Genomic DNA, 14,149 nt, shown 5'->3' on the forward strand with positions numbered 1-14,149 from the left:
TGTTATGAAGAAAATTTTAAGAGAAAATATATTCGCAGTACTGTATTTATCAATATTGTAATTTTACAGCATGCATTTGCAAGAATTGTCTGTCAGTACATACATTATAGTGCCTTATTTGACACAAAAGACTATAGATACGAAACACTAAATATCAGAAAGGAACAAATAATGTGAAAAGCATTTCATATTTAGTTACAGGTATAATGATTCAAGCGTTGATAATGCAGAAGCAGCAATATGATTGCTTTACAGTAGCCTAGTATAATTGATAGGATTGCTTCATGGTCACTGAGCATATATAGTAATGAGTGGATCACTAAACGTTTTTATATCCTACACTATTTCAGTCATATTTATAATAGAGTACTGAAAACATTGCTACTTTAAGAGAAAACACTTACCTGCGATGACAGGCTGATGTGCACTTTATCCATTCACAAGAGAGAGATGGGACAGTGTATAGTAATACAATTCTTTGAAAGCAAAATTATAAAACAGAGAATGTAAACATTATTAATTTTATATTAAATGTCACTCACCTTCTGCCTATGTAATGGTAGGCTATCCACTTCAATACAAGTCTTGCATGCTATGTTCTACAGGACGATTGCTTAGCTGGTGGTGATGATGACACAGAAGCATCTCATACAGTCCTTGCCTACAGTTATTAGCGCTTAGCACAAAGACACTCACACACATACTCAACAGGTAAGATTATTACCTGTATGGGACAATGATTATTTACTATTCATTGAGTGGACGTGGATCACTATGAAGGTCTTCATTCCCATCTCCTTTGTGCTGAGTAGGCTGAGGAGGAGGAGGGGTTGACCTTGATGAGTGGCAGCGATGGAACAGTGGAGGAGATGGAAAGGCAGGCGGGAGAAGCAGGCACACTCAGTGTACCTTTACGGAAATACATTGTAATTTCTCTCCAAAGATATTGCTTTTTCATTTCTCTAAACACGTTTCTGTGTGTTATCAGTCCTCCTTCCACCATTTGCTTTTGTTCCAGTGCCCGGATCATAGAAGGGTCCATGCCGTACGAGAAGTCAAAAGCAGTCTTGAGTACTCAGAACGCTTCTGCCAGATTGTCTAATGTCAATTTGTTTTCTGGCACTGCTTCTTCTATGTCTTCCTCCTCATCATCCAGCTCTGGTTCAGAACCACTCATCTCCATCAGGTCGTATTCTGTTAATTCCTCTGCTGTAGGGTCTGCTAGCTCTTGGATATTTCCAAGATCCATATTTTGGGACTCTTCACCCCTCCCACCTTTTCATGCTATATCCACGGTCTCTTTCATGATTTCCTTAACTGGCTCTGTCACAAATCCTGTGAAGGCATGTACAACACCTGGACAGGTTTCTTAAGCGGGAATTTATTGTTTGGGACTTTCATGGGGGTTTTTTTGGTAACAACAATCGCGTCTTCAGTCATGTAATCCTTCCAGACTTCATGATGTTCTATCAGGGTTCTCTTCCATAGCATGGGCAATCATTTCCATAGAGTACCATGTGTAATGACCCTTAAAGTTTCCTTTGACCCTCTGACCTAGAGGCTTACTTAGAGATGTTGTGTTTAGGGGAAAGGAGACACTTTGACACCTTCAGTGTTGGACTCACAGGGTTCTGGGTGGCCAAGGCACTGTCCAGTATCAAAAGAATTTTAAAAGGCAGTCCCTTACTGGCAAGGTACTTTCTGCATCCAGGGACAAAGCACTGATAAAACCAATCCCCCCAAAGGGTTCCTGCTCTCTAGCCTTCTTGCTGTACAACTGAAACACTGACAGATGATGGTTATCATTTCCCCTTAAAGCTCAGAGTTTGCAGCTCTACAGGTTAGGGGAGTCCTGATCATCTGCACAAAAACCTGACGACATTTACACAGAATCATAGAATTAGCCTATCTCTTTCTGTCTCAAATCCTGGAGCTCATTTCCCTTCCTTACCCATGAATGTACTTTGTGGCATTTCGTCCAGAACAGGGCCCTTTCATCTGCCTTAAAACCTGTCCAGACAGATCTCCTTTCTCCTCAGGGATTTTCTGTTTTAAATTTTATTGGAGTATATTAGATTTACAATGTTGTGTTCGTTTCAGGTGTACTGCAAAGTGACATATATGCACCCTTTTAGAGCCTCTTTCCTCATATAAGGTATCACCGAACATTGACTTCCCGGTTCTATACAATAGATCCTTGTTGGCTATCTAGCGTAAATACCGTACTGTGTATATGTTCATCCCAAGCTCCTGATTTAACCCTCCCTGCCACGTTTCCTCCTTGGTAGCCATAGGTTCATTTTTGATATCTGTTCACTCTTTTTCTATTTTGTAAATAAGTTTATTTCTATCATTTTTTAAAATCATATTTCCACATTTGAGTGATGTGATATTTGTCTTTGTGTGACTTCACTTAATATGAAAATTTCAAAGATGTCCATTTTCTCCACTTTTACTCAACATGATTTCAGAAGTCCTAGCCGTGGCAATCAGAGAACAGAAGAAATAAAAGGAATCCAAGTTGGAAAAGAAGTAAAACAGGCACTGCTTGCAGATGACATGATACTAGACATAGAAAGGCCTAAAGTTGCTACATGAAAACTACTAGAGCTCATCAATGAATTGGTAAAGTTGCAGGATACAAAATCAATATCCAGTGATTTCTTAATGACATATGGGAAACCACCTGTTACCTCTTGATTTTGCAAAAGCTGCTTCTATTATTTTGATATTTTTAAGTCAAACTTCTTTCTGAAATTATCAGATCACCCTTTGCTGGCATTAGATTTTCCGGCATTAGATCCTTCACCCACTTTTGCTTTAGGTTGTCATAATGGCTTTGCTTTTTCTTCCATCATATTAGAGTCTATAGATATGCCTTGCTTTTAGCAACCCTGCACCCACATACAAGTTATATTTTCAATACAAGATAAAAATGTATTTCACAAAAAGCACAACATTTTCACACCTGCTGGTGTAGCTGCAGTGAAGGCTTCATAAATTTCCATTTCTTTTCCTTACAGTAGTCCTTATGCTGGATTCATTCATCTTGAAACGGCGGCAACCACGACTGCAGATCCAAACCGGTATACAACAAGCAATTCAACTTTTTTGTATAATGTCATGACTTCTCTCTGCTTCTTGAGAGCACTTCCAGCACCACTAGCGGCACTTCATATGAGTCCTATTGTGTTACTCAAGGTTTACGGTATCGTACTAAACAGAGTAAGAAATAGCTGTGAACCATTGGTGATCACATTTTTTGAGATAACAGTTTAGTATAGAAACTGTTCATCAGAGATGAATAGTGCTATTCATGATCCATAATCGTGTGTGTGTGTGTGTGTGTGTGTGTGTATGTGTGTGTGTGTTGTTCTTACCCATTTTAAGTGCAGCTGGTCTAAGTTTTATGCTTACCTGTGGTACTGCAAATTCTTCATTGGATTCTGGACCTTCTATAAAGGTTCTTTTGCTACTTATATAATTTTAAAATCTGGGTTGCTGAGGGGAAACAGGGTCTTGGAATTCCTGTTCCACTCTATTGCAGATGCCACACAGGCAAGACCCTTTTTCTCATTTCCTGATATGAACAATTTCACTCACTGTCCATTATCATTGGCAAGAAACTCCCAATTCTCTTGATATGTCATCTTGTTCCGAACCACAAAAGGAGATTTAAGGATTTTTGACTCATTATACAAAATATAAAAACCTTTGTACTTAACTGAAAAACAGCAATAAAGGGATATACTTTGTTCATAAACACAACTACGGAAGTCAAATTAACCTTCAATTTTAAGAAGAGTATTTCAATAGTGCCAAAAAGAAAGCCCTAAACAGGAAAAGATACATCTCCCAGTTACTGAGGTCAAGCAAGAACACAAAAAGACATAAAATGTGTTCCCTTTGGATCCACCTTGGCACTCAATTACCTGGAATACTTACTTCTCTTTTCAACCATAAGATGAAGGATCTGCCCTGGATGTCACTATGTAGGAGGAGCTGGAAGACTTGGTTCTGGAACGTGCGCTGCCCATGGCAGTATCACTCTCTCTTTCTCAGCTCTCAAGGCCTCTCTCTACCTCATCCTATGATGGAATTCAGGACTTCCGACGGCTGACAGCAGGAAGTGGATGCTACAGAACCCCAGTGGTTCTGGGTGGCTATTTCTTTCACTTCTTTTTAAGAGGCTGCCCATATATATCTGACAATTTCTACTCGGACCTGAGATTACCCTCCTTAGACCAAAGGTTTCAAGTCCCTGACATCTGTACTGTGAGCAAAATGTTCAGCTTGGGAGCTCTGCCTGGAGCCTTCTTACACCTACTATTCTGGGGTGTTGCATTCCTCCGTCCATGGAGTTGCATGGGTGTCTTCCTAAAGGCCCTTCTCCCTTTGATTAAAGACTTCTTGGGAAATGCCACATGCCTGAAAGGCCCTGAGTACTTTCCCTACTGCACACCTTGCAGAGAAGGAGTCCCTGTCCTAGGGGTGAGAGGAGATGGGAAACCCATGGCATAAGTAAGGGGCCCAGGTAGAGACCTGTGAGAGAAACAAAACGCGGTAACCTGTCCCTTCTCTCCTTCAGCCAGACTTCTCAGGCAACTTCTGTTCTAATAAATAAACTTTATATTTTACATCTAATAGATATTACTTTATGCAAAGAAATGGCTGTGAGATGATTTTTTTGAGTCCCTTACTGATCTTATAAGCTGATCTGAAACTTAAAATTGTCATATCTTTTAAGATGTTTGAAACCTCATACGTATGGATAGATGATCCTATTGTCAGCAAATACTATCTCTTTTTTCCTCTCTTCATATGTCACATTTATTTTGGCATTAATATTATTATTGGTCTGGCTGTGTATTACAATATGATAGTTCGACCCGAGAGTCCCTCTTCTTAATCCTTCATACATTTCTCAGTAACAAGAATAAAAAGGGAATTAAGGGCACAAGGTCAGATCTTGGGTCTTCCTCTCCTCAGTCCTCCTGCATGAGGCCCTCATCTTGCTTTCTGTGTCTTGGATTAACGGCCTTTGGGGAAATTCCATGTCTCTACAAACCCTTGAGCTATGTTTGCTCTGCAGTGCTACAGAGAATGGGTCCCTGAACCAGGAGTGATGGGAGATGGAGAAGCTCTAGTCCAAGGCAGCAGGAGTCCCTGGACAGGTGGTAGTCCTTTAGGGAGAAAAAGGTAGATCAATGTATCACAGCCAGGTGAAGATTCTCATGTCATTCCCGTTCTGATAGGTTTACTTTCTAAAGAGAAGAGACTGTAAGGATGATATGGAAACTCCTTAGTATTCAGAGGTTATCTACCAGGGCCAATGTACATGCTTACACTGTCCCTGAATATTGTTTCTTTCACTTGTCTATGAGGAATGAACAAGGGATACATATCTTTAAGTATATTTGGTATTCTTACTGCTCTGGCTACACATTTTGATCCAGTAACTTGAGCACAGGGCATTCTTTTCTATCACCTAGGACAAACTTTGGAGTACGGAGAAAAGCACAGAAATAAAAGATAAAGGGTGGGGACTTTCCTGGTGGTCCAGTGGCTAGGATTCCAGGCTCCCTATGCAGGGGGCCCAGGTTCTATCCCTGGTCAGGGAACTAGACCACACGTGCCACAGATAAATCCAGCACAGCCAAATAAATAAAAAGTAAATAAGGAAAAGGAAATGTCAAATGTTCAAAGTACTTGTTAAAAAAAAAGACAAGGGTATGTCTCAGGTTGGGGGGAGAACAACAGTATGAGTGCTAAAGTAGTTTAGAGCAGGAGTCTATTCCCATCTGTCATTTACCAGCCGTATGTATTGCGGCACAAAACCAAACTCTGTGAGCCTTGGGCTCTCCACTGTGAAGTAAGCGTGATAAGCCCTTTCTTGTCAGATTGGTGGAATATAAGTAGTTATGGAAAGCTTCTGTCATGGCGCCTGTCTCTATTCAGACATTAGGAGCAATGTCAGTTATTACTATGATTATCTTCACCTCAGATGTTACATCAGCTAGATTATTTTTGATCTATCAGATGTTAGAAATTATGCAGTGTTCCAAGTTGAAAAAAAAAAGACCCAACCTCCCAAATCAGCCAAAATTCCACTTAGCAATGAAACCAAAGTAATATGTTGTCTCCAACCCCTCTTTATCCTGCTTCTTTCTTGTTCTTCTTGAAGTAGAGAGTATCTCAGCCTCTTCCATAGAATGACAGCATCTCTGAGAAACTATAATGGACGGAGGCTAGGACTTGTTTTGACTAAACATCACCAGTACAAGCATGAAGACTTTTGAAGAGCAGATTCTCAATGTTTGTGTAAAAGAAGAGCCACAAATAAATCATTTGCTATAATTTATATTCTCAAACATTCTTGAAAACCATAAACCATTAGCAGAAGAAAGCATGTATTTTTTACATGTACAAAAAGGGAGACTAAACAGAGAGTAAAGCAAGCCAAAAACTGAAGAAATTTCAGCTATCTCCCTACCGATGTATCGATGTTCTGAGCCTCTATTAGTGTGGTGCCTTTCACATTTCTAAGGAGGTTCTTATCCTAAAGTGATGTTCTTCTCATCCTGGATCACAAAAGTGACGTGAGGATTTCCAATATTTATTTCAGAAAACAAAATTCTTACTGCTAAATTTAACAAACAGCAAACTGTGCGTGACCCATGTTATTCATATACTTATATCATCAATCTAAATAAACTTTGTTGAAAAATTTTAAGAACTGAAAAGTGGGGGAAATAAAGTCAACAAGTTATTGATGCATATCAGGAACACAGGTTGACAGGCTTCTTCGGCCACAAAGTGAAGAACAGGATTCAGACCACCCTAGGGGCGAGATGAGCTGCCGGATGCAGCCCCGGGGTGCGCAGTGGCCGAGGCAGTAGTGCCAGGCCTAGATGAAGCAGAAGGGCCAGCACTGGCCACGGCAGTAGTGCCAGGCCTGGTTGAAGCAGAAGGGCCAGCCCTGGCTTCAGCTCTGGCTCCGGAACTCTCTACCTCCTCTCTGCAAGCCTCTTCATAATGCAGTGGGAAGGCAGTATGGACCGAATTCATGACCTTGGCCAAAAACTCCAGGACTTTCGTCTTGCTGCTTTCTGTGAATGCTTTAGGACCCCACAGGAACTCACAGCGAGGAGGATCACTGCCGGGCACCTGGCGGTACTCCAGGTACTCTTCCCGCACCAGATCTTCTGTGATGAGCTTCCGGGGCTCTCCAAAGATGCAGTGACTTCTTCCATCATAGATGCCCAGCATATTCAGGAACTTCCAGATCTTCTCCTCAGGGGCGTGGTTATCATTCAGGTAGATGATAGCCAGCAGAGGCATCAGAAGACCATTATTCGGCATCCCCCAGACACCTCTCATAGACTCACTGTCGCTGAGATCTAGGTTGCTCACCAGGGTATAGGACTGACTGTTGGGCCTGACTTCCTTCAGCACCAGGCCAAACACCAGCTCCATGCGCTCAGAGGCCCTGCTGAGGATCTCAGGGAATCGCTCCCTGTACCTTCTATGGATTACCCTCAGCATTTCGGATCTCTTAATGAGCTCCCTCACCCTATACTTATACAGCATGTACTCCACCAACATCTCTGCCTTCCTGGTCAGAAGATCTGTGTGAGAGCTTTCAGCAGCAGCTGAGGCCTGGCCAGAATTTTCACCTTCCTGAACTTGGCCCTCGGCACCTACGCCAGATCTTTTGCGAGCTTTGGCACCTACGCCAGATCTTTTGCGTATAGCACCTGCAGCAGCACTGGTGGTGCCTTGGGCTCCCTGACGCGCCTTGGCTGTGCCAGCAGCAGGAGAGCTTGAGGGAGCGCTCTCTGAATCAGGAGGGGAGGAGGAGGTGGTCTCTTCTCCCCCAGATGTGGTGGTCTGATCATGAAGATCCTGGGTCTCAGCCCGGGCCTGGCGACGTTTCTCACGAGCACGAGCCTTACTCTTCCGCCCACGGGGCATGACGGCTGTGGTCAGGGACCGCAGGCAGGAGTCTGGGTCAATAGACAGGGGATTGGTGCACCTGGAGGAAGGAGAATGAGGTGACATGAGCACCTTACAACAGGGAGATTCCACCTTGGCTTCATCAAAGGCCGCCTCTGCAGGTGTCCTTGAGGACACTGCCCAAGAAACCCAAAAGGTTCCCTTTTCCTGCTCAGCCTGTCCCCACAGAATCCCACAGAGAAAGAGCAGAGGCCTTACTTTTCCTCTGCGTCCTCTCAGCCCTGCTTTGGATTTACTCAGGTGCAAGCAGTGGGGTTTTCTAAGTTTTACTTCAGTATTATCACATCAAGTCCTGGCGAAGCCTGGGCACCCTTCCCTCTGCTACTCGGATGCAGACACTTTAGACCTCCCCATGATCCAGAAGCAAGTGAAGGGATGATGCCTCAGTCTACTTCCCTGCCAAGAGACAGATCACATGTGCTGAGAGCTCATTAGGGTCTTTTCTATCCTCAGTTCACTGGGATCATCATTCAAGGTCCTTACCTTGGCTCCTTAAAACGTTGGGCCCCATTCTCCATTTGCTGACTGGTGTCTGAACCTTCAGCCTAGATATTCCCCCTCCCGTAGACTTTGTATTAAACAGTATAGAAGATGCTCAACCTCACAGTCCTTCCCTGAGGTTTCCTGGGCTGAAATCCGAGGGTTGGGGTGGATGCACTGAGTCCTCACTCAGGTTCCTCAATTGAGCTCCTGGTAGAGAAGCTCAACTTTCTCCTGAAGTGATCACTGCTTGATAGGAAAAGCCAACCACCCGGTGTCCCAAAAGTAGGAAGTGAAGATGACCTTATCTTACCAAACATGGTCTCCTGAGAATAAAATCTGTTGCAGGCAGGTTCATGTCCCTGTGGACCCTCACGAGATCCCAATTCAAGGTCTAAGATATATTTTTGCATCTGTTTTCTTCTGTATGTCTTCCTAACAATAAATTTATTTTTTATATATTACAATATTAATTTATAATATTCTACCAGTTTCTGCCACACATCAATATGAATCCGCCATAGTTGTATCTTATGTCTCCTCCATCGTGCAACTCCCTCCTACGTCACACCCCTCTTAAGTTGTCACAGAGCACTGGGTTTGTGCTCTCGGGGTCATGTGAGTAATTCCCACTGGCTATCTATTCTACACATGGTAATGTGAATGTTTCCAATGTAACTCTTTCAATCTGTCTCTCCCTCTCCTTCCCCCACTGTGTCCACGAGTCTGTTCTCTTTGTCTGCGTCTCCACTGCTGCCCTGCAAATACGTTCATCAGTACCATCTTTCTGGATTTCACATGTATGCATTAATATACGATATTCACTTTCCTCTTTATGACTTAATTCACTCTGCATAAAAAAAACTAGGAATAAAACTACCACACGAGCCAACAATCCCACTACTGGGCATATGCCCTGAGGAAACAGTAACGGAAAAAGACACTTGTACTCATGTTCACTGCAGCACTATTTACAATAGCCAGGACATCGAAGCAACCAAGGTCTACATTTGACTCATGACAGGGTCTAACATTTCTCCCTCTGCTGACCACTCCATTCAGACCAAGACCCTTACTTGCCCGTTAGCCTGCAGTGGGAACCGACATGTATCCTTGAGGTCTCTCAGCCATGACGACAGGGAGATGTGGTTCGAATGACGTGGTGTGGAACATCCACAGCCCCCAAGGTTCTCTCCATCCACCAGAAAACCTGAAACCCTCCCTTGCCAACCTGAGGCTGCCCCCACTGACCTGGACTCTCACTTCCCTGAGATGTCCCGGGAAGTGTCACGTCAAAACTCCCGATTCTCCCAGGCCTGAACACAGGGCTGGTGCTTTATGCGACTCCATTTCTTATGGGAGGAGGCCCCATCCTCACTCTGCGTCACAGCCATTAATATTGTTGGGGACTAGGTCCCTTTGTTGAACTTGGTTTATTCCATTAGTACAAGGCTCTCACCTCCCCGATGCCACCTCCAGAGGACACCAGGGGGCACCACAGTTGGCCAGCTCTACCCGGGGCCTCCTAGAGCCCAGTATAGGGGAGCCACTCAGTGTGGCCCCCTTGTAGCGTCGAAGTCTGCTCATCAGCCCTCAGGGCCATTATCTAGACCTAGAACTCCTCTGGGGGTAGAATCCAGGCCTATACCCACAGACCAACGCCTTCACCCTGAGGTACTCTAGACCGCATTCAGCCGATAGCTCTGAGGGACTCACAAGAGCCATATCACAGAGGTGGGATGTGGATGGGTCACTTATTACTGGAAGGGTTGGGAAAGTCCCTTCAACTACATTCAGGTCCTCACCTTCGCTCTGGACGAGTCCTGGACCCTGAATCACCACCGAACGGACGCCACGGCTACCAGTCGCTCTGCTCGCTTTCAAAGCGGAAGTGGACGGGAGCTGCGTAAGGTCCTACGTGAGGTCTCCCAGGGATGACAGCAGGGGCGGCGTGCTACGGGAACCCAGTAGCTCAATATTCATCCGTCCCTGGGTCCTCCTTGTGCAGCGTATCAGAGCCCAGGATACCTCCTTCTATGAACCCGAGTCTTCCAGCTCCCAAGCAAAGCCCTCGCCTTCCCAAGTCCCTAGTGGCGGGAGTCCAGCTCTGCTCTGAGCATCTCTGCTTGTCAGGTGGGTCGCCAGTCAGTGAGCCTCCCTTGTTGGGGGAGAGATCCTCTCACTAGTACTGATGGTTCTCACCTTAAGTCCGGTTATGATCAAGACACCCCCATCTGTAGATCTGGGTTCTGATCTGGCTAGAGGAGACTCAGCCCTCCCTGATATAGGGCTTCCCTGATGGCTCAGCAGTAAAGTATCTGCCTGTGGTACAGGAGCTACAGGAGACGCAGACTCAGTCTCTGGGTCATCAAGATCCCCTGGAGGAGGAAATGGCAACCCACCCGAGAATTCTTCCTTGGAATATCCCATAGACAAAGGAGCCTGGTGGGCTACAGTCCACGGAGTCACAAAAGAGTCAGACATGACTTAGCAATTCAACAACAACAAGAAGGCCTGGTATAAAGAAGTGAGGGAGAGCCGTGCCTGACAGTCTTCGCCTGAGCTTTCTAGAACTGACATCAAAGGGTAAGGCATGACTCTCTTTTGTCCCCTCTATTCAGGGATGAGTAGACCCCTCCGTCATCACTCAGGCTCCACAATTTGACTTCTGGTGGGGCCTGGGGAATCCCTTCCTTCTTGACCTGAGGCCTATCTCCTCATAGTAAGACCCATACCTCCCAGTGAGCCTGGAGGAGGAAATAAGGGTGGCCTTATCTAGCCACCCCTGCCCATAGTCTCACAAGAATGAAAGCTGTGGCAAGCTCCTTGAGGATGACAGACAGTTCCTCTCAGGGTCCCAAATTTGACTCTCAGCCAAGCCCTAGAATCCCCCCTCTGTTCACATGGGAACACCACCATCAGACCAAAATCCTAACTTTCTTGCTACTCCTCGGTCAGAACTGAAGGGCCCCTTGGCCTGGTAAATCTGCTGAGGCCTTCTAGGCTGAGAGTAGGGAAGATACTGTGTGGCCATCCTGGGATGTGTGTTCCCATGTTCTTTACTGTCCTCACCCAGTCTTGGAAATAACCTGGAAATATTCACCAACTGGAAACATTCCCTGACTTGCCTTAAAACTTCTCCACCCAGGCCACTAATTCCCTGATCCCTGAGGAAGAAGAGGAGTTTGCCTCATAGGGCCACCACAGGCCATGGTCTTCTGAGGCTAACAGTAGTGGAAGGAATGGTTCTGACTCCACTGTTTTGAGGCGGGTGGGTTTTCAAGTCTTCAGGGTCCTTACCTTGACTTCTGGCACAACCTGGAAAACATCCTTCTGCTGAGCTGTGGCTGCTCCCTTTGATCAGGATGAGGTTCGTTACCTCCATGTGATGCTCTGGGAGGAAGTGCGTAGGACCCACCATGTCACCAGGCCTAAGTGGCACAGTCTCAGGCCTGACAACAGGGACAGTGCCCTCTGTAGCCCCCTTCTTTCTGGGAGGGATCCTTTGTTGTCGGTCAGTATCATCAGTTGACTCCTGTTAGGAACTGGGTACCCTTCCTCAGCTGATAGAGGCTTCCTCCATTAGTCCAAGGACTTTAATGCCCTGAAGCCATTCTCCTTCAGGAGATAAGGGATACACTTACTCTGAAAGCCCTGCCTGCTCCCTCCCAGGGCCCATTACATTTGCAGGACTTTCTAAGAATTTATCTGTAATGGGGTACGTGGCTGTCACACTCCTCATACAGGACTGTGCAAATGCCATGCCTGGGATTTCCACTCTCTGATGAAGAGCCAGCCTATAAACCAAGGTCATCTCCTTGAAACCCTCCAGGCAGAAGTCATGGGGCCTTTGAGCTGGCCAGTACTTACCTACACCTCCCAGGGCTAACTGGAGAAGAGGGGCCAAGTGTAGCCCTGTCGGCTCAGCTTGAGGGGCTTCCATGTCCACACCCTGGGTGCTCACTTTGACTCTGCACCCTCCCTGGGGCTCTATTGTCTGCTGATCTGAGGCTGAGGGCTCTGCTGATTCCCAGTGTCCCCACCTTCCCGGGACCTGAGTTGAAAGTGTTAACCACAGCAGCCCAGATACTTCTGGACTTCATGGGCTTGCCAACGAGGACGGGTCTTTACAGGATCCTTCTGGTCTGGATGGGTCTTTCCATTACCCTCATTCAGGTTAATCCCCATCATTTCTGGAGAGATTGATTCTCTCTACCAACCTCAGAACTCTGCGTGGAGACCAAGTTTCTTAGGTCTCTGAGAACCCTGAAGAACAAGTGAGGCTAAGAGCAGAAGGGAGTGCTGTCCCAGCGACCACCATCCCCCATATTCTTGGGTCTTCCTCTCCTCAGTCCTCCTACATGGGGCCCTCATCTTGCTTTCTTTGTCTTGGATTAATGGCCTTTGGGGAAATCCCACGTCTCTACAAACCCTTGAGCTGTTTGCTCTGCAGTGCTGCAGAGAATGGGTCCCTGTCCCAGGAGTGATGGGAGATGGAGAACCTCTAGTCCAAGGCAGGAGGAGTCCCAGGACAAGTGGTAGTCCTTTAGGGAGAAAAAGGTAGATCAATCTATCACAGCCAGGTGAAGATTCTCATGTCATTCCTGTTCTGATAGGTTTACTTTCTACAGAGAAGAGACTGTAAGGATGATATGGAAACTCCTCGGTCTTCAGAGGTTATCTACCAGGGCCAATGTACATGCTTACACTGTCCCTGAATATTGTTTCTTTCACTTATCTATGAGGAATGAACAAGGGATACGTATCTTTGGTTAAGTATATTTGGTATTCTTACTGCTCTGGCTACAAATTTTGATCCAGTAACTTGAGCACAGGGCATTCTTTTCTATCACCTAGGACAAATTTTGGAGTACAGAGAAAAGCACTGAAATAAAAGATACAGGGTGGGGACTTTCCTGGTGGTTCAGTGGCTAGGATTCCAGGCTCCCAATGCAGGGGGCCAGGTTCTATCCCTGGTCAGGGAACTAGACCACACGTGCCGCAGATAAATCCAGCACAGCCAAATAAATCAATAAATAAAAAGTAAATCAATAAGGAAAAGGAAATGTCAAATGTTCAAAGTAGTTGTTAAAAAAAAGACAAGGTATATTTTCCAGCCTTATGTAGTTCGGCACAAAACCAAACTCTAACTCTATGAGCCTTGGACTCTGCATTGTGAAGTAAGTGTGAAAAGCCCTTTCTTGTCAGATTGGTGGAATATAAGTACTTATGGAAAGCTTCTGTCATGGCGCCTGTCTCTATTCAGACATTAGGAGCAATGTCAGTTATTACTATGATTATCTTGACCTCAGATGTTACATCAGCTAGATTTTTTTTGATCTATCGGGTGTTAGAAATTATGAAGTGTTACAAGTGGAAAGAAAAAAAGACCCAACCTCCCAAATCAGCCAAAATTCCGCTTAGCAATGAAACCAAAGAAATGTGTTGTCTCCAACCCCTCTTTACCCTGCTTCTTTCTTGTTCTTCTTGAAGTAGAGAGTATCTCAGCCTCTTCCATAGAATGACAGCATCTCTGAGAAACTATAATGGACGGAGGCTAGGGCTTTTTTTGACTAAACATCACCAGTACAAGCATGAAGACTTTTGAAGAGCAGATTCTCAATGTTTGTGTAAAAGAAGAGCCACAAATAAA

General features: G+C 45.2%; 1 protein-coding gene across 2 annotated transcripts; it reads right to left on the minus strand.

Moving 5' to 3' along the window:
• Positions 1–6,344: 6,344 nt before the first annotated feature.
• LOC145535897 (melanoma-associated antigen B1-like) lies at positions 6,345–10,393 on the minus strand. 2 transcript variants are annotated; one of them, XM_081564239.1, is made up of 2 exons: positions 10,302–10,393; positions 6,345–8,035 (listed from the first exon to the last, which is right to left on the minus strand). In XM_081564239.1, exon 2 carries the CDS (start codon positions 7,972–7,974, stop codon positions 6,841–6,843), a length of 1,134 nt encoding a protein of 377 aa, XP_081420365.1. In that variant the 5' UTR covers positions 7,975–8,035; positions 10,302–10,393; the 3' UTR covers positions 6,345–6,840. The 2 variants fall into 2 exon arrangements, with proteins under 2 accessions (XP_081420365.1, XP_081420366.1); XM_081564240.1 differs by lacking the exon at positions 10,302–10,393 and adding an exon at positions 9,577–9,808.
• Between the last annotated feature and the right edge of the window lie 3,756 nt (positions 10,394–14,149).

This window comes from Giraffa tippelskirchi, chromosome X, assembly GCF_054371585.1.
Source record: "Giraffa tippelskirchi isolate mGirTip1 chromosome X, T2T-mGirTip1v1.2.pri, whole genome shotgun sequence".
NCBI classification, from domain to species: Eukaryota; Metazoa; Chordata; class Mammalia; order Artiodactyla; family Giraffidae; genus Giraffa; species Giraffa tippelskirchi.